The 23868-nt window shown below is 41.5% G+C and overlaps 1 protein-coding gene and 1 long non-coding RNA gene across 2 annotated transcripts; both read right to left on the reverse strand.

The window, feature by feature from the left end:
* Nucleotides 1-4: 4 nt before the first annotated feature.
* LOC117244857 lies at nucleotides 5-7375 on the reverse strand. The gene is made up of 3 exons (XR_004498694.1): nucleotides 6767-7375; nucleotides 3537-3680; nucleotides 5-2759 (listed from the first exon to the last, which is right to left on the reverse strand). It is a non-coding gene; the product is annotated as an uncharacterized LOC117244857 (long non-coding RNA).
* Nucleotides 7376-10789: 3414 nt separating this feature from the next.
* Nucleotides 10790-23098, reverse strand: LOC107208704 (cytochrome P450 2J6-like). Its single transcript, XM_015637376.3, has 9 exons — nucleotides 22818-23098; nucleotides 21338-21500; nucleotides 20048-20197; nucleotides 18853-19013; nucleotides 16759-16935; nucleotides 15487-15628; nucleotides 15104-15291; nucleotides 14542-14683; nucleotides 10790-13454 (listed from the first exon to the last, which is right to left on the reverse strand). Exons 1-9 carry the CDS (start codon nucleotides 22986-22988, stop codon nucleotides 13276-13278), a joined length of 1473 nt encoding a protein of 490 aa, XP_015492862.1. The 5' UTR covers nucleotides 22989-23098; the 3' UTR covers nucleotides 10790-13275.
* Between the last annotated feature and the right edge of the window lie 770 nt (nucleotides 23099-23868).

Here is a 23868-nt window from a genome sequence, read left to right on the forward strand (position 1 = left end):
CAGACAGTCACTCTTCAAAGGGTTTTCGCACCTTGCCTCCTGTGGCGACAGCTCGACGCCCTCGCCATCGTTTTTCCTTCATGTACAGTGAGAGATGGCACAGAAAACGGGAAATGATGTCTCAGTAAAGAGCCTGCACACTACTGAAGTGATAGTGAACGAGGATAAGGGCCATAGTCCCTCCCTCAGCATCTTCTTGCACTTCATGAATCTGTTCCCATGTTACTCCATGAGCACAGTCTTTTCACAGTGCTTTGCAAATACCTGACCAGTAATTTCTGCTGTCACAGTTAGTAAATAGAGTTCTGAGGATCGTAGTTTCTGTTTCTCTATCAATTTGTGAGGTGGAAAGAGTCAGAAAATTGATTGCTTATGTAATCCAGGTACTCATGCTAAGCAAGCAAAGCAAAAAACCTATATTAAATCACACAATATTATAACTCGGTGTAACTCAGTCTACTTAAAACTTATTTATGCTAAACAACTACTATCTCTCATCAGTCTGTCAATCAGGAACATGAAGAAATGGTATTCAGTATCTATAAGGCACTACATGTCTTCTGTCCTATAGTGTGTGTGTATTCATCCTTGTAAAACACAGTAATGTAATGATGGTATTCCTGCCTTACTACTTGAAACCAAAGGCAATGGGTGTCTCAGCAATATTCCTGAAATCCCAGAAGCATGGCAGAACAGGGAGAAGGACCCCCCAAATCCTAGGTTAAATATCCTTACCACTGGCCCTCTCATCCTGTTGTCTTATGGGCTCAAACCTGTGTTCATAACTTTCTTAGAAGACATGGAAAATTATTTAGAAATAAATAGTAGCAGAAATAGTTCAAAAGCTGATAAAGAATTTCTTGATTGGTAACAAAAGGGATCCCTATATGGGATTTGTGTGCTCTGAAGACCAGCAGTTTACAAAATATTTCAGAAAGAATGTGTTACACAAATCACTATGGAGACCTGCTCATATAAAGATCCTTTTCACAGAATCAAAAACAAATGACTTAAATTGTCAAGATATCAATCACTCTCTTGAAATTGCCCAATGCAAGTGCCAAGTAATTATTATGGGGTGAGAAACAGGGTCACATTCTGTTATCGCCTACATAATAGCTTATTTAGAAATTATTAGGCACTCTTAAAGATTGATTTTAAAGCACCAGAGGATGCAGTAATTATAGTTATCAAACTTAAAGAAAGAACATCACTAAACCCCACTGAAGTGAAGGCTTCATACTGATCCAAACCCCTGACTTGGATCTTGATGTTCTCAAAGACATCTTCCCCCAAAGCCACATAGGTCTTATCTATTGGGAAGACCACCTACATCAGGTGGGATACAGATTTAAAGTATTCTGCTGACACAATAAATTGCATATACAGTGTTTTCCTGAAATTTCTGTGGGTTTTATATTTAGCTGAAAAGAATTCAAAGGTTGCTATACTGCTACCTCTATACACTGACGTAACTCTTGAAATCCTGTATAGGAAAATGGTAAAAATAACATCTCTGCAACAAGCGAGAAAAACTGAGTACAAGTTTGTTCATATTATAGCACACAGATAACATCCAGCATCCTATTCCCAGTGGAGGGTTCCTTGTGAGCTCTTTAGACTCACCTTTGGGTAGTTTTGCAGCCTGGGACGAAATGTAAACACAAGATTTGATGGCTAACTTTGCTTTGTCTCAGGGTTGTACCCAAAGCTTAGTGGCGTTACGAGACCTTAGTGACAGGGAAGCCTTGCACTGTGGTGTCCTGTGTCCCCATATGCCCTGGGCTCACTCGTGCTGTTGTAACACACAGTCTCTTGTAAAACTGCTTTTGCATGTGGCAGGGTTGTTCAGTCCTTCTGTGGTCCACAGGATGGACAAATGACAGCATCTGACACTTCTTGGAGTCATTCTGAATTTAAAAAAAAAGGACTAATAATGAGCATGCAAGAATTGCTGATGTGCAGACTCAATACAGCAACTCAAAATTCCCAAGCCACCTTACAGTGGAGGATCAGGGCAGCTGAGTCAACGTGAGCCATGAGCAAGGACACAACACATCTAAGTGCAGCTACACACATTTCTAACCTTGCACTTCCAGATATACCATTGTGGAGTGCTCAGCATAAAGTGAAGGTGGTGTCTGAGCCCACTCTGAAGAGATCTGTGGTCATTGCACTCTGAATGTAGAGCGTGTGTAATCCTTTGCCTGCAGATAGGAGACAGGCAGTGAGATGTAAGACTGTGTTAACGGCATAGCAAATTCCCAACAACAGATCTGTTTTTCATCACAGGTTCCATACTGAGTTGATGGAGCTGGTCAGACTGCAGCCTTGTTATTCTGTTAAAAAATATGATCCTGCTGAAGAGGAAGACAGCACCCAGTAAGTTTTCTTTCAGTCTAAAATGGAACATCACTCACTTCATGTTTTAGGTGGAATTCAAATAAAGAAATAGCTCAACAGTCTCTCCGGAAGAAAATGAGAGGAAGGAGGAGTGCTGCTGGAAATACTTTAACTAGAAGCATTTGAAATATGTAGCAGCTGCCTAAGATACAATTACTAGTTACCTTTAACATCTCACTCAGGCATGCAGCAATGAAGTCCTGCGGCTGTGCAGGCACCCAGCTCTTCTGGTGGTGCCTGATCTCAGCCTTAGTAAGAGTTCACAGATCCTGCAGGGGTGTCACTGCCAGCAGCCTTCTGATCAACAAAGTGCCTGAGGGCCTCAGTAATGATGGGAAAGTGTCCTGGAGCTGCACCTGGAAATACAAGCAGGGGAATGCCATGAACATCTTGGCTTCACAGAGCACTTACAGGCTGAATGTTCACAGCTGAACTGTGCCTAACCATTGACCATGCAATGATCTACATTCATTACTTGTCTGACTATAGGAAATGTATGACCACTTAATTATTAAAAAAATTATCTTGTAGGGAAATGTGTTAAGGATGACTATTACCATACACTTCTGGATTGCCTGCTTTCCATTGGTAGCTTTCAGATCTGGCAGATTTAAATGCCCTTAAATACAATTTTTCTTAAGTTTTCTAAGTGAAGTCTTTCCCAAATGACCTTTTCTTTCCTAAATTTGAAGTCAACACTTGTCTGTATTTCTCAAAGCCACATTCATGTTAGTTTGTCCTGTTTATTCTGGAGGGTTCTTGCAGCCCAGTCTAACACAGGAAATCAGGGTTATTATAAAACTCTCCAAGGCACAAGCTAAGAGGAAAAACCTGATTTTGGGCCCATGACAAATTTGATGCTGCATATTATATATGTAAAGTCAGGCCAGTCTCTCTGAAGAGAGCTGTTACAGGGGATTCAAAGCTCTGTAGGCATAGCAAGCCAGGAACGGTTGCAGAGAGATCATTATTGAGAAAGAAGGGCACAGCAGTGCTGGCTACAGCAGAGTTCAGTGTTTATTTGAGAGCTCTTCTTCCTCTCTGTGCCATGGCAAAGAACAACCACTCCATGCTACAGCTCACTGAGGAATGCTGCCAGGTGTTGATACAATCACAGGGAAGCCCTTGCTTACCTGAGGCCAGGAGGTGCCACGGAATTCTGCCATGGCCTGGGATTCTCTGAGCAGCCTCTGGCACATGAGAGCCTCTGTAGTGAAGCAATGTCCAAAAAGCCATCTGTTTGATGGCAGAAGGGAGTGGAACAGAGAGATCCATGCCTACAAACAAAGCAAGCTGCATAATTAACTTCTTTTATAGGCTCTGACCCATTGTTACGCTGAGCACTTGATTTGCATGGGATTACACAAATAGCTGAGACTGCAGGAATCAAGAAACAAACCAGGGGATTGTTCTTCCAGCACCTTTATAATAAGTGGGGGCAAGACTTCATCCTACAGGAAAGTGTAGAATCAGCACAATTTGGGAACCTCTCATCTGTCTCTCCCATAAAGGGTTAGCAGGAGAGCAGTGAGTCAGGCATGATGCTCTAGGCTCCAGTGTGAAAGCATCAGCTGTGTGAACCTCTCATTGAACCTACTGTGGAAATTGCAGCTTGCAGCAGAAATAGCAGGGCTGGAAATAAGTAGAATGAGCACATATAGAACGATATTTCCCCCCTTCCTCTGACAGTGAAGCAGTAAGCTTCACCCTGGACCCAGACTTCCAGGATTTTCTTTCCTAGTCCTAGCTTTCTCAATCATCAGCCTGAATCATCTCTGCTGCTTCTAGATGGGCCCACTGGCACAAATGACACCCACAACAAAATGGAGAAGGACTGGGGAGAAGCTTGGCACTGGTGCAACCTTTGGCATTGGCTGGAGAAGGGATGGGAGAAATTTCATCCCGCAGTCAGGGAAAAAAAGAGGCCATAATCATGTTTCACTATTAGAATCTTAAAAGGCTTTCACAGTTACTAATGCATTGGATTATTATTTATGGTGATCATTATTCATGTGTTCGCAGCATGTATAGCCATAAGTGCAGCAACTGTGACATGATACCCAGAAACATTTTAGGATTCCTCTATTCACATTGCCCACCAGAGGTGACTGATGGATACTGCAAAATCATAAATTCTGCTTTTATTATCTTTCCATGTTTATTTGTTTTCCAACCCTACAGCCTTTTCAGTGTATCAGTACTAACACAAGGACCAGCCCCCACCATTAAAGTAGGAATTATAGCTGTAATTAGCAGGTGCAACCATTAGATGGTAATGTTCACTCACTGCTGTGCTGGAGGATCTGGTGAGGCCAGTGGGGCAAACTTTTCAATCAGTCATTGATCTGGAGTTTCTCTCTGGAGATGTGTTGCATACCCTGAACAGTCTGGGAAGTATTTAACTCTTAGAGATCCTTCTGATTGCCAGTGGAGTTTAGGTTTTCAGTAATTATGCAAATCAAATCTCTGGCAACTATAAATTAGAGGCCAATTTTAAACTCTTTAACCTGGGTAGTTGAGACAGACTTAATTGCACAGAGGGAGGGAAGACAAGATAGTGTTACCTTGCACAAAGATTTGTGATTTCAGATACGAACAACATCAGCTAGCCTGTGACTGTATGGGATAGGAGGTAAGGATTTCTGAACATATGTTATAGGAATTTTAAAGTATAAAACAGGAATGAATAAAGATGGTTCCTGCATCATATGTAACTATATACATATATATGTAACTTTATATATAAAATGTGATCCTTTTCTGAGCAGTTGCAGCACTTTGATAATATATGCTGGACACTTCAAAGATGAAAAGGCATCTCTTTTCTCTAGGGATATTCAGGGAACTGCTGAAAACATGGCATTTGTTAAGCTGTTAAGAGTTTGAGCACAGTTTCAACACATGTTGAGTACTCCAGCTTGCTTTTAGGAATCCACTGGTAATGTGTTGCTGAACTCAGAACATCTATAAACAGGATCTGCATCTCTCTAGACGCATATGCAGACCTCCTCCTTTGAAATTTTTGGAAACAAAGATGTAACCAGGGATTCTGGAATATGCTGACCATACTGAAAATGCATGCAGATATAAATGGGAACCTGGTTGATGTCAACTTGCTAGGAGCAATGTCTGTTTTCCATAAGGGACAGTAATTTGAAGGATGGTTTCCACAGCAGTTGAGTCCAGTCTTTTACCTTAATAGCCCAAGTAAGGTGGAAAGGGAAGAAGACACAAGTGCCTTAATCCTGGAACTGGATTCCAGTTGGTACCCAACGAAACATCAGAGCTGGTTCTTCCTTTTGTACACACAGGAAACCAGGAAGCCTTAATAATGCAGTTTGTCTCATATATGTCCTAGGCTTAGGGACTCGACTCTTTATCAATATAGGTATATATTGAGAGGTACATATAGAGACGGGGGCACAGCCTGAATCCTGAGCAGGAATCCTTCCTAACTCATCATGGCAGATGCACCATGCATCTTAATATGGTGTACACCATATTAAGGATAATCAGTAATATTACTAATGTGCCTCTATACTGTCAAACAACAACAACAACAACAAGCCAGAAAAGCAGTGTTTTGATACCCTACCAAAGAGTACAGACAGTGTCACCTGGCTGCAGGTCTGCTCACTTATGCAGTTAAATGATTAAGACTTTAATCCATCCACTTGGTTGTTTTGAAGTGCACAGTGGCTCTGGTAATTACTGACACTTGCAACACATTCCCAAAACCTGCAGAACTCTGGGGAAGAAGAAATTTTGTCTCAACACAACCTTCAATATTTGAACACCACAGGTAATACCACTTTTCTTCATCCTTTTCCTTTCATTCCTCTTCTCAACAGCAAGGACTGGCTTGGAGCAGTAACACCTCTAGTGAGCTGCAGTCTCACCTGCTTTTCTGGTTCTGCACTGGCCAGGTCTGGCCAAGGAGCATTCCATGGCCTTGTTGTGCCAAGACACAACCAGCAGTATTGCCAAAATAAAGTCAACAGAATTAACTCCTTAAGCAAACAAACTTTGCTTTCTGCTCCTCATTGAGGAGTTTTGCTGATTCTTCCTGTTTCCTTCTTCTTTGTAACTTCTGCCATAATAACAGGATTCCTCAGACATTATTTTTGGCCAGGTGACTGTTCAGTGCCTTACACCACCTCCAACTGTTGCTACAGGCCTGTTTCATTCAATACTAGTCCTTTCTAAAGTCCATCAAGTATACACAAGACTTGAGTTCTGCCTGGAAAGTTCATAGCTCAGACTGAAGCCAGGAAGGAGCAAAAAGCTGCTTTTATATTCCAGCCAAGGATACATTAGGAGTCTACAGCTTAAATATTCATGAAACTATAAAAAGCACAAATACCTTCAAGAGTTTTTCACGGTGAGCTGGAACATCAGTGTCCACAGCTGGTTGAGGAGAGGGGTGTCAGTCTTGAAGGCAGTTTCCTTTAGGCCCTCTGGATGTTCAGGAATATCAGAGAAATCCAGATACACAGAAAAACAAAAACACACACACAAAAATGGACTTTTTGAAAACATTGCTGTTCTCATGTCCCTCCTCACTCAGTTGTGACCTGCTAGCTCCAGAGCCTGCAGCCCCTAGATCCACACTCCCACAGGCATTAGCCACGTTGGAGCACTTGGAAGCCCAGGAAATGAACCCAGTTTAGTCCCAGGCAGAGGCATGTGGGCAGCGATGGAGTGTGTCCCTTCCACTGTGCGCAGAGTGAGCAGAATGGATCAAGTCAACTGAGGTGGGTCCCTTTTCAGCACTCACAGTGAGAACAAGGCTGGTTCCCTGCTCTGGACATTGGCTTGGACTTTAAAGACCTGATTCAGTTCCCTGCTGTGCTGCAAGTCCCATCCCCTCATTTTCCCTTTCACCAGGGCTGGATCCAGCAACACAAAGCTGTAAAGTGCCTGGATTGATTTGGCTGATCTGGTGGAAAGCCCTTCAGTTTTAGCTACAGTGTTAGTTTTCTGCTGGCTCAGCAGTCTGAACACACTCACCTGCTGGCTGCTGCCTCACTGAGCAGAGTGAGAACATGGCCAAGGACAAAAGTGGGCAGGACCACCCCTTTTGGCAGACTCACTGATCATTTTAGCTGCAGCACAGAGCCCTCGGCTGCTGCTGTCACAAATACATTCCCAGTTAACCACTCCAGTGACAGTAAACAGAGAACTACCCTGTACAGAAATTATGTTTCACTCTCTGGTGATTGTTTCCTTCTAATGCACTAAAACATCCTCAGCTAATGCCCTAATAAGATTTTGCAGGTATAAAGTGTATGGATGGCTCAGGAATGGAGAGACATTATAATGGGAGAACTTTATGGAAGACAGAAAACAAATCTAATGAATTTGTTATTCCTCAGAAACATTGTGAAAGACAATGATGCATTGCAAAGTACTTCTCAAGAGCCCAGGAGTTGCCAGTACTGTTTTCTCCCCCAGATAAAAAGTTTCTTTTACTCAGTTTCTGAGAGAGAAACTTCAGCATCAGGAATCTGAAGGACATTCAGAGGGTCTGCCACTGCTTTTCGGAACAGGCTGTACTGGTGAAGGACAGTGGTGGCCTGTAAGGAAGGTGTTCCTTTGATCCCATGTTGAAGCTATATGTTAAGGATGGGAGTTTCCCTTCAGTGAATGTACAATTTGTCACTGCTGTTGTCTCATCAGGACCACCCCGGGAGAGGCCTGGGGAACTGGCTGTGCTCACAGCGCAGCTGCAGAGACATTGTACTCTCCAGTTATCTTACACAGGCTTGTTGTGTTCCCAGCTCCCTCTGCTTTCATCCTGTTATGAAAGGGAAAAAAGAGTGGGTACTTCTTGCCAAGGTGCAAGCCAGAAAGATGAAGCTAAGAGGCTCTGAATAAATCAGGTGTGTTTGTCAGCTCACAGAGAGAATGAATTTCCAACTGGATGCAGTTTTACAAGTGTTTACCTTTGTGCTGACCTTGGTGTGTTCTCTGAGAAAGCACAATCCAAGCAGTTTTGCATGTGACCTCATTAGTCTCCCATCTTTTCTGGGATAAGTCAAAATATGGAGCAGTGCCCAGTGCAAAGTGGTTGCTGTGGTTTCTGTTCCTGCCAAAAAGAGGACGTGGAGGCTCCAGACCAGGTTGTCTTCGTCACACTGCAGAGATGGCATTGCTTTTAATCTTCAGACAAGAGAGGGGTGAGTTTAGAGTACAGCCAACATTGCAACATATACAGTCATCAACTCCAGATGACTTCAGCAAACAACAGTTTTCAGAATCTCTGTTTTCCAAACCGGGTGAATGTGAAGAGCAGTAGAAAGTAGTAGTGTCTTACAAGTTTCTGTCTCTTCATGTCTGAGAAAGCACCATATTTCATGTTTGAAAAAGCAAATAGGCTGCATTAAAAAATTTGAATGGTAGCAAAAGATCAAGCTGGAAGTTTTTCAATGGCAGATGTTTCTTTCAGAGATCTGCCAATCTGCTGAATTCAGAACGCTTCATGGGATTTTCTTATATCAGTGAAAGCTTTAGGACAAGTTCACAGACTCCTATTCCCCCACCACTGTCCTCCCATGTCATCCTGCAGGACAGAGCCCTTGGTGATGCCAGAAAATGCAGCAGTTGTGTGTTCCTTCTTTACCAAAGAATGGGCAAAACATACAAGTTTGTGACAACTGAAAACCTTTCTGTGAAGATCTCAACATACTGAAGTATCTAAGGTATATTTTGGCTTTAAGATCTACTATTTAACTTTTCCAAGAGATATGTTTTGACACAATGATGATGGTTCCATTTCAGGACACTGATTAGCAGCATTTAGAAATACATGGCTAAAGCACCATTTCCTCTGAGACTTAGAAGTGTCCCCTAAATCCACACTTTTTTTTCATGGGCTCTGGAAGTGACATTTGTTTTCACAAGAGTAAGCTTCAGATACAGCATTACTCCACATATAACACCCCTTATTTATATTACATCTTTAGATTATTTTATAATTTATCTGTTAGCTACTTTAAATACCCAAGCTGTGTAACTTCCAGCAGATGTTGTGTTGGCTGTGGTGCTATCTGAAGTCAGCACAGACTCTTTTCAGTGGTGGGGAGAAGATCCAGCTTGAGGGGGGGGGAGTGGGGTGGGGTGCAGGTCTGGTCTTCTTTTCTCAGCACAGATGTTACACTGTTGCTGAGAAAATTAAAACAGGAGCTGCCGAATGCTCCCTTGACTCCTCGCTGCTCCCTGTCTGTCCTCTGTGCTCACCAGGACAAAAGCCGAACTCCTTTTACTCCACCAATAGGAAAGAGGTTTTTCTCCTTCCCACCATTTTACTTCATTCCTTGTAATTTTTCTTTTCTGGAATCTTCAGCAGGGCAGGGGCTGCTGAGATGAAATTTGTTTAATATATGACACTTTCCCACCAGCTATTTCTCACCTAGCGCACTGTAGTCTCTCAGCTCCTACTGAGACTTCCCGCCTTCCCCCAGGGGGAAATTGTAAAAGCTATTTTGAATGGAAATTTCATCTAAATTATTCCCCTCAGTACATGGAGGAAGAAGAAGAAATTTTAAAACCTTTTGGTTCAATCTAAAAGATAGGGTTCATAGCTGCTGTGTTTTTAAAATCTGATTGCTTTATTTCCTGTGGATGTCTCTGAAACAAGGAGAAATCTATAGTGAAACCCACCATTTTTTATTCATTTCTGTATGTTCCCACGTGCATATAAAGCCATTGATTTGCTCCAGCTAATATGAGCTCTGTGAAATCACCTTAACAGATCATTCATACAGATTTATAGAGGCTCTTCAGAGCATAGTGGAGAATGACCCAGATAATTTAGAACTATTTTGTCTGAGTTTTATTGTGCCTACATTTGTCTATGCTTTATTCTATGAATTATTTTCTACATTGTGTCTTCGTTTTTATGTTCAGTCAGACCTATAAACCCCCTTTTTTCATCTGAGAGTTCTGCAAGGAGTTTAGAATAATTTTAAAATGTCACATTTCAAAGTGTGTTCTACTCTTCAACTCTTCTTAATCACCAGTGAGGATGGTAAATCAAGTCAAGCCTAATGCTAGATCCCTTTGTACCATCCCTGCAAATATGCCTTACCTCGTTCAGCGAGTTTCCAGCCAAAGCTGTGAGTTTTACTGAGGTTAATTGAAATTAATTTTCCACACATGTACAGAATGTTACAAAATAGCTAACACAAAGCTGGCCATAGCAGTGAACACAGTAAAGGAGGATCTAGAGCCAGGAGGTGCCCTGAAAACTCTCCAGAGGGAGCACCTCCCACGTGCCGCTGACATTCCCAGGACATCACAAGGGACACGTGAGAGCCAGGGGAAAACCTGAAACACCTACCTCCCTCCACCTTCTCTCTCTTTCCAGGTCCGACCGGCCCTGGCTGTTTTTTGCCGCTGCTTTGGGGGTTATTGATACACTTAAGCTTGACTCCCAGCCTGTGCCTGCAGCCCTGCTGCTCCTGCCACCGCCCCAGGGCTTTTGGCTACACTTTGCCACCCCATGTCTGCTCATCTCTGCTGCTACAGCCTGTTTCCCCATCCGGAGTGGCCCAGAGGCCGGCGTCTCGCTGTGAGGTTTGCAAGGGCAGCCCTCTCCTCTCTCCGGCCACCATCACCACATGCAGAGGTGGCCGCACTCGCGCCACAGCCACAACCCTGTGGGCGCGGGGGAATTTTCCCTGCCTGGCCAGGAGCCAGCAGCACCCCTGCTGGCCAGGAGCAGAGCTGCACCGAGGGGAGGGCACCTGCTGCCATGACAGGCTGGGACTGGGTTTGTGGTTCTGTTCGGTGTTGCTGCCATTGTTGTTGTTTGTTTCTCTTAGTATAATATAGACATTCTAGTCAAGAACTGTTATTCCTTTCCACATATCTTTGCCTGAAAGCCCCATAATTTCAAAGTTACAATAATGTGGAGAGAAAGAGTAATTTTTTCCATTCCAGGAAGGTTCCTGCCTTCCTTGGTAGACACATGTCTTTTAAATCAAGACACAGGTTTATTGGATAGGAGCAGATGTGTGCTGATAGGGTGGAGGAGAAGCACAGATAAAGCTGGAAAGGAAGCTGAGCAGGAGTGTGTAGGCCCTGGAATATTCTTTGATATGTTGCATGGAGCAACAGGCTGGGTTATTTATAACAGCTGTTGCTTTGTGAAAGCTCTCACTACCCTCATTTCCCTTCTAGCCCTGCAAGCCTGCCAGTGCTGGGTTGTGCTGGCGCAGACCACTGCCAGAGCTACAAGGTATGCCAGGATCTGGTCAGTTCCTCCTTCTCTGTAGTAACATTCTCCTCCATTTTAAATTCAGAAAGTTCAGATGTACCACAGTGATTTAATTATAAATACTTTATCTTACAACATAAAAGCACTTTTGGTCCTCAATACAAACTAAGTAATAACGCAATAGTAACTGATGCTAAGTTTACAGTAGTGTTTACAGGCAGCTCTACTCAACTCCAACATTTGAATCCTTTCCAAAAGCAATTCGCATACAAGAACTCTCCAGCACTTCACTTTAACAAAGTTACAGATGAACTTGGCTGTCACCTCCAGCTGTGTGCTCAAACCTTCTATTCTTGAGTTGAATCAGTGCCAAGGAGCAGCTACCTTAAATAACAGATATTTTAGAATTCCTGCATCACATCATCATTTATTTCTTTTCTTACACTAAATCACCTCTAGTGTGCCCTCCACAGTTTACTGTGCACTTCTTTCCATAATCTGGACCCTAAAAGGACAAATAAATGATATTTTCCAAGTTCCCTTCTGAAAACACACTGGTGTTTCAGCTCAGCATGGATTCCTCTACTCATACTTGTGTAGAAAAAAAGCAGAGAGAAGCTCACATCAAGGTGAATCCTGAGATAGAGTTTATATGGATAAAAGGTAGGGGTGGGAGCAGGAACTGAAAGAGGGCAAAAGAAAGTTGAATGGAGACCAGGAAGTGTGGTGTGGGTTTTAATGAAAAAAGTATAGGACACAGAGGAAATGGAGACTATCTGAAGTGTTCAGGTAGCCCCTAGAGGCTGCCTTCCAAAGCCTCTACATTCCTCTGTCATGGAGTTAGCAGTGAAATCCACAGGCAAAGTGACTCTCTCATCTCACATTCAATGCCTTATCCAAGAAGGATTGAAAATGGGTGGGAATCCACATCATTAAAATAAAATAAACAATAAAAAACTAACTAAAAAATTGACAATATAATATAACTATAATCAGCCTGCAAAGTCACACTTTCACATTGATTGTTAATACTAAATTTAAGTTTCTTTCTTCAACTTCAGAATAACTTTTTACCTAGTATATGGGAGACAACGTCAAATTCAGATATGAAGGCACCTGCATTCTAATGTGTTTCCTGGGATTTAGGTGACAGTTTTATTTTTGTTTGGGTTTTTTTGTAACCTGTTGACAAAATAAGTGGATAAGTTCAGGAAATAAAACCAAAACAAAGCTTTAATAGTGTGCTTTCTGCAGTCAAATCACTTGAGGTCATCAGGCCACTCACAGAAATAACACCTTCTAGCTCTTGCTGAGATAGTCTGTTGAATTTTCCTGAGGATTGCTCAGGACTGAGAATGAGGATTTTGCTTGACTAAGACAAGGAGACACAGCATGGCTTCGGCTGGGGGCCACAGCATCTGGCTTCAAGTGTTCTCAGAGAAGTGAATACGGCCAAGATCCCTGTGAGAATATCTGTGACTTTCGCAAAGACCAGACCAAAAAATACTGTTAGTCTGGATCTTGGCTTGAACCCGCTTTCTGAATAATGCTGGGATAGACTAATATCAGTAGCCAGGAAGTTTATACACTTGAGAGGAAATTCATGGAGGTAAATTCGTGGCTGTCTCATGCTGGTCTGTGGCTGCTGCAGCCTAGCGTGGAATGGCACAAACCCTGTAGGGGTGAGGCTGCAGTGTGCCCCCAAAAATGGGCTCGGTGTTGATCTCTGTCACTCCCTCAGGGAGCCGGAAGGTGAACGCCCGCAGCAGGCTGGCAAAGAAAATGAAGAGCTCGGTCCTTGCTAAGTGCTCCCCCAAACACACCCGGTGCCCTGCAGAGCAGAGAGGAAAGGTTAGTGAATATCTAGGAATTTTTCAATTTCATAATCACCTAGTTCATTCCTGTTGAAAGCAGACATGGGTTTTGTTTTGTTTAAGGAGAGCACCATGAAAGCCACAGAACTGAAACTATGTGAATTCCCTCTCAAAAAGATTCCATCGAATGTCTTAGGTTAGGAGACACAAACTTAAAATCTCAATGAGAATCCATGAGGTGCCAACATAATTTCTTTCTTGACCTGACAGAAAAAAACTGTTTTGCTTTTACAGAAGATTTTGAACTTCAGGACCACACACAAAAAATCTGCCAGCTGTTTGCATATGCTTTAGTGAGTTAACATCAACAGAGCAAAATTACTTAGTAGTGGCATTTGCAATTGAACAGAAGCTTGGTCACTTTATAAGCAAAGCATGATGCCTACTGTTCATTTCCCAGGATTCCAATTCCTTGGCAATAGTGTGAGCAGAAGGTGAATATTACATTTAATTTTCCAGAAAGCAGAAAAATACAAGGAAAGAACAAGCCATTTGAACTAAGGAACAACTTCTGTATGGTCATTTGAGTGACTATCAACAAACTAAAACAAAACCACTAGCAGATACTTTACTGCTAGGTATGATTACTAACTGTGCATTGTTACCTTGTTTCCTTCTTTTGCAACTGGATTTTCAGTACTGTAAGCAAGAATGTAAACCTGTATTTATCAGGATGCCTTCTGCTTTTCTTTCAGTTTGTTTCTTTAAAAGGGATTGCAATTAAGTCCAGTACACATCAGATAAATTACTTCTCAGAAAAATAGCTATGTGTAAAAAATACTACAGACAAAACCTGTGTATGACTGCAGCATGCAGCCAGCCCAAGAGGTTTGGGAGTTTGAGGATTCCCACCACAGTGTCCTATGAACAGTTTGGGGTCTGACAGGACAGAAGCCTCTCCTTTAGTAGAAACAAGCCAGGAATGTTCTTTAAAAGCAGGAAACAGCAGATATAGAAGATGTTATATGAAGAAATACCATAATCTCATGCTTCTGTATTCATCACCTCATCTGTCAGGTCAGTTCAGACAGTCAGTGCATTTACCTGCTGAGAATGGTAAGAAAGCTTCTCGAGGTATAAAGTTTCCTTCTTTATCCAGAAAATGGCCAGGGTTGAACTGTCGAGGTGTTTCCCACTGCTCAGGGTCGTACAGAACAGATGCTATATTTGGTATAACAATGGTGCCCTGCAAAGAAGAAACTGTTGTTTCAGTTCCAAATACAAGTGCCTGTTAGCCATCAGTTCATGCCTGATGGATAAATCTGTTGCTTGTTGGCATTTGAGTGAGTGCCAAGCTGGGCAGGGATGTCTTAACCAGTGCTTTGGCAAACAGGTTTCTCCTCTCAGTCCATCCCTTGCCATGCAGAGCTGGTCTCTGCAGTTGCGACGATGGGCAGGCACTTGAGGCTTCCCTGGCATAGGTCTTATCAGCTACAGAGCACCTACATGCTAGGTAAAAGACTTCTGTCATTCCTGGAGCCACAAATAGTAACTCTTCCTCAGGCACCGCATTCCTGAGTTTAACAGAAACTAGTTTATTGAGGGAAAATTGGTTACCAAACTGGAATGACTCTCCCAAAGAAAGAAGATGAAAATGTGTCTGTACCTTTTTGAGAGGGAATCCCAGTAGTGTTGTGTTCCTCACACACAATCTGGGGACGCCAACAAAGACAATGTTGCTGTAGCGCTGAATCTCGTGAACCACAGCATTTGTGTAGGGCAGTTTTCTCCGATCCTCATAACAAATTAACTGGGAAGGATCCAGAACAGCATCCAGCTCCTTCTGCACTTTTGCTGTGGAGAAATATTCACCACTTCAGAGGAGAAAAATGCATAAAATACTTTAGCTGGTCACTTTTCTTGGAGCAATAAAAAAATTTATTATTTCAACATAGTACATTAGGTTTGTATCTTGTGATTTAATATTATTTAGTGCCTGAGCTTAGTACAGGATAGTAAAAATAAACAGGAAAACCCCACCCTTCTCACCTTGGATGCCTGGATTCACCACCATATAGAGCAGTCCCCAGTATAATGTAGTGCTTGAGGTCTCTGATCCACCAAGGAAAAGATCATTTATGACATATACCAAATTCTCTTCATCATACTTGGGCTTGGCCCCCTCTTTAGACTGTAGATGGTAATAAAAAGTTGAAGTTAAAGCATAAAAATGTGGTTATCCTGTATGCCCTCTGTGTGAGAGCTGTGGGACTTCCACAGCTGGCATGTGCACAAAGAACAGTCAAAATTACAGTTTTTGATGCATACTAAGAGTTTAGTAGTTTCCCAAATAGGCACAGTAAGTCCGCATTGCTGTCTTTCATGAGGTGGATTATTCTTTCATCAGAAAAAGGCAATTCTATGCTTGATAACTTAACCACAAAAGATGATGTATCAGCTCCTTTCTGAGCCCATGAACCAACACTGTGAGGACACAGCAGCCTGACTAGCTGAAAGCTTATGGCCAGAGGTAGAAACTATGTAAATTTCATCTACCCTAGGAAAGAGATGCTTCCTTTACCTCCTGAAAGTTTGAAGCAGAAGCCATAGTGCTCTTGGCAGAGCCTCTCTAGCTCAGAGTCACATCTTACTATGGAAAATAATAGCCTGGGCAATGAAGAATATTAATGCTGATTATGGCATTGTCTGTGGAATTGTTTTCTATGCTGTCCAATTTGAATATAGGGCCCAAGCCATCCATGCCCCAAACAGTGGGGAAATTAGAGGTAACATAGGGATAATGGTTGGCTGCCAAGGGAGAAACCAGACAGTTATGTGGCACAAGGACAGCCGGTGCTGGAGCACACATGCTGGATCCCAAAGAAGCATGCCTGCTATTTCAGGGCAGTGATTTGTGCATGTGTGTTTAATCCCACTGTAAACACGAGCTTCACAGTAGAAGATGAGGTGGTCTACCAAAGTTATGTAGCCTACAGGAATAAACAGTCTCATATTTATTACAGGATTGAGGCATACTAATGGATATTTATGGAAAGGAGTGAGAGCTCGTGGGTTCACCCCTTATCATACTTGATGGCAATTCACTCATGCAACCAAAATACAAAACTCAATGCCTTTCTGAGACATGTAAATCCCAAGATACTGTATTCATGTTAAGAAGCTTATGAAATGTAAGAAACTATGGTGGAAGGGTCACACTGGGTGATTTAATGGTCTGTTTGACCATTAAAACCATCACCATCTGGGTGATGATGCTGTTACTGCTTTGTAACAGTATCATCACCCAGAATGAACACTTACTTTCTCAATCTCAGCCAGGTAAAAGTCAATGAAATCCTGTGGTTCAGCTGGTATCCCTCTCTCTACATGTCTTCTGATCTCCCTCCTTGCGAAAGAACTCAGGACATCATAGCAAGCCAACACCTTTTTATGAGGCCCAGGGAGGCGACACAGCAGCCAGGGCAGGATTTCGTACATCTGTGGGAGTGACACACAAGAGGTACCATGAATTCTCTGTCACTGACAAAGCTGCTTTTACATACACCAAAAGGCTGAAATGTCCTGCCCAGAAATGTTGATAGTGGAATAAACCAATCAGCATTGCTTTGAGCAGATTTTTGCCATCATGTGGAAGAGCTTCAATAGTAATTTGACACAATTCCAGGGGTCAAAGCAATTCTGACAACACTCTGCTCATGCCTCTAAGTTTATTTGGCTAATGAAGATCATTATATGACCTCACTCCTGCACAGTTGGAGACCCCAGCTCCCACACACTCAAAATGTGAGGACATCCTTTCTGGATACAGTGGGGCTACTAAGATTAACAGGTCTGCAGCCTCAAGTAACTGCAGGAATTTTTGGAGCTCATGAAAGCAATTAAGGACTGGGTATCAGTCTGAGATAAGGGCTAATTTAGTTTTCCCAGTCCGAGTCCTCGTGACTGCTAAGGAGTAATAGGTGGTGTTATTTATGATAAACAATATTACATCCTCAGCCTGCTGAGTGTATTTACACACACATTTTTCAGCTCTAAGTACTGTTCTTTGTCTTAGATAGCTTTTTTTGTGCAGCATCTGCCATTCCACCCTGCCCAGCAAAGAGCAGTTCTATCTCCTCTCCTTTATCTTTCAGAGCTAACAAGCAGAGTCTCTCTAAGTGACAATTTGTAGGTTACTTAATTACCAATTCTCCACCTTTGTTTCCCTTCAGAATCACAGCAAAAGTTGTCCAAGACCCTAGAATATGCCTCACAGATTATTACACTTCAGAACCTACTATAACACTTCACTGGATCTAAAAGGAAAATAGTGCTAGAAATACCCTAAGATCCTGTTTGCCTTTTTCATTCTGTTATCTGTTAGTTCACCAATCCCTTTCCTCTTAACCATTGCATGTTGTAAACTCATAGTAAGTGAGCTTAGAATAATTAATCTTATTAATACCTTATTAATTCCTAGAATGTTTTGTAATTTCATTTTGTACTAATACAATTTTTTCCATTCTCATAACTCAAATCCATAGTGCTTACTAACTCTTGCAGCAAGATATTCTGAACCTCCTCTGTATCTTAAAGTCTCCTGGTTTTGATCATCCACAAATTTAATCTACCTTTGTATTTTCAACTGTGGAAAAGTTGTATAGTGCTAGTTTCATATGACAGATTTGTTGAATGGTTTACTGCCATATCAGCATTTTAGTTTGCCTTTTCCTATAAAACTCAAATGCCAGTTAAATCTGCTATGCCATCCACATTCTTCACTACACACAGCTTGTCCCTCTTTAAGGGTCTAAAGCACAAAGTCTAATTCATGAGGAATGTCTCAAGTGCAAAGTTGGTCTTTGTGGTATTTTGTGGGAAGGAGCTACAATAAAATGTCTGACAGAACTTGAATTGTGAGACTGTCAGAGAATGTATGTATTTGCAATGTGTGAATGGTGAGCTATAACACAGTAAGAAAAGATTAATAATGAATATTTTATTATTTGTGAGGTAGGGGGAAAAAGAAAATTTTCAGCATATGATTTTCAGAGTGATAAAAAACAGAACTGTTCAATGATACCCATTTCTGGAGAAGTATATAGAAATGGGAGGAGAAACACTGCAGAATTCAAATCTATTACCAACTCCAGTCTCAAATTAAATTTAGAGGTCTCTGTTAATAGTTTAAGAAATACCAAAAGACTTAAAGCCCCTAAGCCTGCAAAAAAGCCAAGAGGGTTCTTAAAAATGGCCTTAAAACCAAGGATGCAGTCATAAGGTCCCTCCCCAAGGACACTTCTTAGCTCCCAGCCTGTATTTGCCTGTTGCTCTGTATTTAGTGAAGATACATTTTTGTATCTGCTCTTTCACTTTCTACCTATTTTAGAAAAAAACAGCATATGATTTACTTACCTGATGAACAAAGCTGCCTGCAAACCTGAATATTTTCTCTGTAGCACAGATCAACTCATGGAAGGTTTTGTCCTCATCAGAGAAGTGATATCCAAAAACCACAGCACAAATTACATTTGAAATAGAATGGAAAAGAGGGAAAGAAGGATCCACAGGTCTTCCTGAAAACACAGTAATTGGAATTCACTCTCAGTTGTTTTTTTCTGGTGTTCCTTATACAGATAGGACTAGATGTTATTAAAGATTTAATAAAATGTTCTCTTTATCCAGCTGGGATGTGAATGAGTACAGAGATGTGGCACTAATATAAATTAATGAAAACAAAACATAGTCTTAGAACAAAGGACACTGTTAAACTGTTTCCTCATAGCTCTAAAACAATTTCACAGCCCTTCCTGTGAAATAGTGTTGTACACCTAAGATCTGTTCTAGGCTATCACATTAAATCTGCTCTCCTCAGCTGTGAGGAGGCAGAAAAGAGACTGTGAGGAGGTAGTGCCACTGGAGATGAACTAAGGAGAGTCAGTGACTGACATGTTAAAAAATGTAAAAAACTAATTACAAGGAAAACCTGGAAGAATGTGGGAAGGTCTAAGAAAAAGAATGGACAGACAAGGACTGCAAAGTAAATATAATGGAATTGCTACAGTCTCAGCTGTGAGTAGTAGATCATATCTCTACCTGATGATTTTTTTCTGATGTTATGAAACAGATATTCATAAAAAATAATTTGGATAGAAATCATCCTGTCATGGACTCTAGGATTAACCTGATAATCCACTGAAGTTCCCTCCCACCTCCTACTTTCTTTGTTTCTCTTGCCAATAGTTACTTTGCCAGATATATATTAAAATATGCAGGGCACCCAATGTCATTGAAATTTAAGGAAATTAGTAAGCTCTGCAATAGTCTTTAGTTACCCGTGGCAGGCAGCCTGAGAATGGGTTGGCTGTGCAGTTCAGCAGCACCATGTCATTGTACAAAATATCACAGACAAATTATCAGCCCGTTCCACCTCCCAGGAGGTGGAATTTCAGAGGTTTCCAGCTTCACTAGATGTATGAAGAGTTATATAAGAAAGAAATAATTGTGATTCTAGGCTCTATCTGCTCTTGTGCATTGGTAAGTTTGCATACTGAAGATATGAATCCATATCCAGACTGAGAGGTGCCTGATTTCTTAGCAGGTAAGATACCTTTTAGGTTCACAAAAAACTCCACCAGGTGAGAGGCCTCCTCTTGCACTCGATGCTCCAGGCCTTTTTTCCCCATTCCCAAATTGCGCAGAGTCATTATTCCAAAACGTCTCTGCTGCTTCCAGGAGCGACCACTTGCAAGTATAATACCTGAGGGTGTTTCCTGGCATGTTAATATTTTCCATAGATACGAACAATTCATTTAAGTATATATTACAAAATACATGGAGTAAATCAGGGGATATACTGTGATACAAATATCTTGAGGTGAAGTTACTGATAACCAAAAATCATAGCCTAACATACCCAAACTATAACTAGACCACTGTTCTTAATATTGAATGTAGTTAATTGAAAAGAGCAATCTAAGGATTTTCTGACTGCTCCTTTTCTTGATGTCTTAAAAACCCTGAAACACCTTAAGATGGCTTTTTAGGAGATCTGCTTTAGCCATACTCCAGTTATTCAAGACATGAATAACTGGATGAATTTCCACAGAGTAGAGTTCAGAACAAGGTATGTTTGTGGAGATATAGATCAATTAATGTGATGTTTGTAGGCTGAGGTGATGAAGGTGAAAGATAAGGGACATTTGGGCTGTGTTTCTATCCTGCGATATCCTGTGTTTCTATCCTGAGACAACACCCCATTAATTGCTAGACTGCACTCCTGATCATTAGAAGAGCCCTGAACAGATGCTGTGAAGGTGAGGCTTCACCCAACTCTAAACAATCTGTTGGCTTTAGTCAAGCAAATGCAGGGGCAAGAAAAAAAAAGAGTGCAAACTGCTGGAAAACTCTTAAGAATAAGTGGGTTTTCCTGTGTTGGAGATACTCTCACAATCAAAGTGTATTCACAAAATGTTTGGGAGTGTCCGCAAGTACAGAAATGTGAAACCTGAAATAGGGTTTTATAAGACTTGCTCATGATGGAAAGTGTTTGGCAACCATAATGTATACAGTTACCAAACAAACATTGCATTCATGTGATGTACAGCAAAATCCTGTGTACCACAATGGATTAGTCTCTGATGAGGGAAAGATTGCTGGGCTCTTGGTTGGATCATATACATAAATCTTGAATACAGCAAAAAGGTCACATAGAAACAACCTGGAGTGTTTCCTAGGCTAGGGAAACTCAGTGTAAATGACAGCATGGCAAACAGTAAGAAATTCTCAAAAGTCAATGGAGGACTTGAACAGTATTCTGAATGGGAGGGCAGAGTCTAAAAAGGCAGAATAATTTTCAAGTCAACATTCCTTTACACCATTTATGCCAGGAAAATCTCACCTTTTCCTTTGGCCAATGCTCTGAAGAAAGGTGACACCAGTCTCCCGGAAACATCTTCAGGGTGTGTGGTCATGCCATCCTTCACTGCTTGAAATCCATTCAGTATCACCACCGGGACCCACCCGAACCACAGAGTGTACATGTTACCATGAGTTTTTGCCAGCTGTAAGTGGAAAAGGTGCCAGAAAAAGAACAGATGAATTCCCATATATAGATCTTAAACAGACACTGCACTTGCTATTCACCAGCCCAGTGGACAGTTTTGTGCTGAAAACATCATCCCCATGTAGATAGAAGCAGGAAGAAGCTATTGTTTTGCTGAGAATAAGGCTTTCAGCAGTTAATTTTATTTACCCCAGGGGGAACTTACTGTCTTTTCAAAGCACATTCTGCAACAACTCTGCAGTAAAAGAAAGAAAACTTTGTGCTTTATGCATCACCTGCAACCCAAACATTTTGTACCTTGTTAATTTAAGAGCCACATTCTGCACCACCCTGGGGCTCTGCACCTCCATCGAGTCCTGCCTTTGCAAAATGAAATAAGCTGATAATACCTGCACCATCTACATGCTCCAGGAAAGGGCATGGACACGGAAATTAACCAACAGCCATGATGTGCCAGTGGGCTGCATTTGAGTCCAGGGTTTCCTCACAGCACTGAGAGCACTTACATTGCACACAGCAGAGGTATCCAAGCAGGGATGAGTGTATGGCAGAGGAACTCAAATCATGCATGAAAAAGCTTTTTACAAGTATGGACTTTGCTCCAGCACACCCACAATGATATAAATAAGGTGGCAGACAGTGTCTGAGGTGCCACGAAAATTAAATCAAATTGATCACACCATATACTTTCTTCTCCTCATATTTTTTTTAGATTCTGGCTTTCCTCTCCCTGCTAGAGCGTCACAACCTGAGTCTGCTCTGCACTCACTGGCCCCTGTGTGCTCTCAGGCATCCACCTGAACTAGAGGTCACCTACAAACCATTAGAGGAATTACCACAGCTGTCGCTAACAACAGCTGGCAAACAGTTTTCAGGAGCTGTAGGAAGATGGGGAGCAAATGCCCTTTCTGTACTACAAGCATAGATGCACCATATTACCCACTTTGTGATCAAATTAGGCAATACCAGTGAGAATTTTAAAAGATATCATGTAGGGATAGCAGATATAGCTATCACTGTAGTGGATACAGCTTCACACTTAGCAATGCAGAAGCATCTTTTAGATTATTGCTATTCTCTAACTTAATAACAAGTCATAAACTCTCTCCCCAAACTGACTTGATTCTTAAGGGCATTAAGTTTCTCATGAAGACAACATATTCCACATAAGAAGATGACTCAAATGTAGGAATCAATTGATCTTTATATGTCCACACCTTGTCTGTAAATTTCACAGACTTAAAAACTTCAATTAATCACACTTTTTAAAGTCATGGTTAAAAATAACCAATTAAGAGCATATTAAAAGAAGTACCTCCATCAGAAGATCCCGATGAAACTGGAAGTTCAAGTGCACCAAGTTTCCAAGCAGTGGGAGAGGAGTTGGTCCAGGAGGGAATTGTTTGGAAGCTTTTCGCAGCCTGAAAAACTCAACAATTAACAAAAAAATTACCAGGACTATAAAACCTTGAGTTATTGTTAGCATTTCTGAGCTAATTTATCTGGTGATTTATAGCTGTCTCTATAAAAAAGGAGGTACTGGAGCTGGGAAAAAGTAACCTTGCTTCTTGTTCCACCAGTTTCGTCTGCAGACTGAGTTCTATAAAGTCTCAGTTCCTTTCCCTCCCTCTGTCCCTCCCTCCTCTTCATCAATGCCTGCCCTTTTCCTGCACCCCATCTGTTTGCCATAGTGAGATGTACCAAACTGATCCCTGATCAGCACATCTCTCTGCTTTCAGCAAGCCTCAGTATTGGAATGTGGAATCACTGATACTCAAGGTATTTTTCCTGAAGAGTGTGTCAAGGAACTGCTGGTGTCTATTAGGAGATGTGGATTGGAGTGACACCAGGTGAGAGCCCTTGCTGACCACCGGACATGAGATGGGTGAAACTCAGTTTCATCTGCCTTGGGAACTTTAAAAACATACTTAGTGATTCACCTTAGAATGACTTAATTCAGGTTATGATTGTTACATATAAGTTAGGCTACACAATTACATAGAATATAGTTACAATAGTACAGAGTATATATTTACAATAGGTTAGATTGGATATATAGTATGTACTTACAATAGGTAAGATGTTCCAGGCATTTTCGTCACAAGCATTATTTAAATGTGGTTGTAAATTCAAATTTGCCTGCCAGTACACACAGTTTACACAGGAAAAATCAAGTGTAGTTAAGGACTAAAGATGTAATTAGAAGGTGAGATTGCTACATGTGATATCTGAAAAATTGGCTTTGAGCATTCAAGCATTTTTTTTCCAGTAAATGGAAGAAAGAAACATTCCACCAAGTGAGCACTAATGACACAGTGCTTAAAACCTCACATAACAATTAAATAATTTTAAAAATCACATTGCAT

This window comes from Parus major, chromosome 9 (genome assembly GCF_001522545.3).
Source record: "Parus major isolate Abel chromosome 9, Parus_major1.1, whole genome shotgun sequence".
Taxonomy (NCBI): Eukaryota; Metazoa; Chordata; class Aves; order Passeriformes; family Paridae; genus Parus; species Parus major.

Coding starts and splice junctions, on each gene's coding strand:
- LOC107208704 (XM_015637376.3), bottom strand. CDS start 22,988: ATGCTAACAATAACTCAAGGTTTTATAGTCCTGGTAATTTTTTTGTTA. Junction 21,501..22,817: donor ATCGGGATCTTCTGATGGAG/GTACTTCTTTTA, acceptor TTCCACTTACAG/CTGGCAAAAACTCATGGTAA. Junction 15,629..16,758: donor ACCTGGCTGAGATTGAGAAA/GTAAGTGTTCAT, acceptor TACCATCTACAG/TCTAAAGAGGGGGCCAAGCC.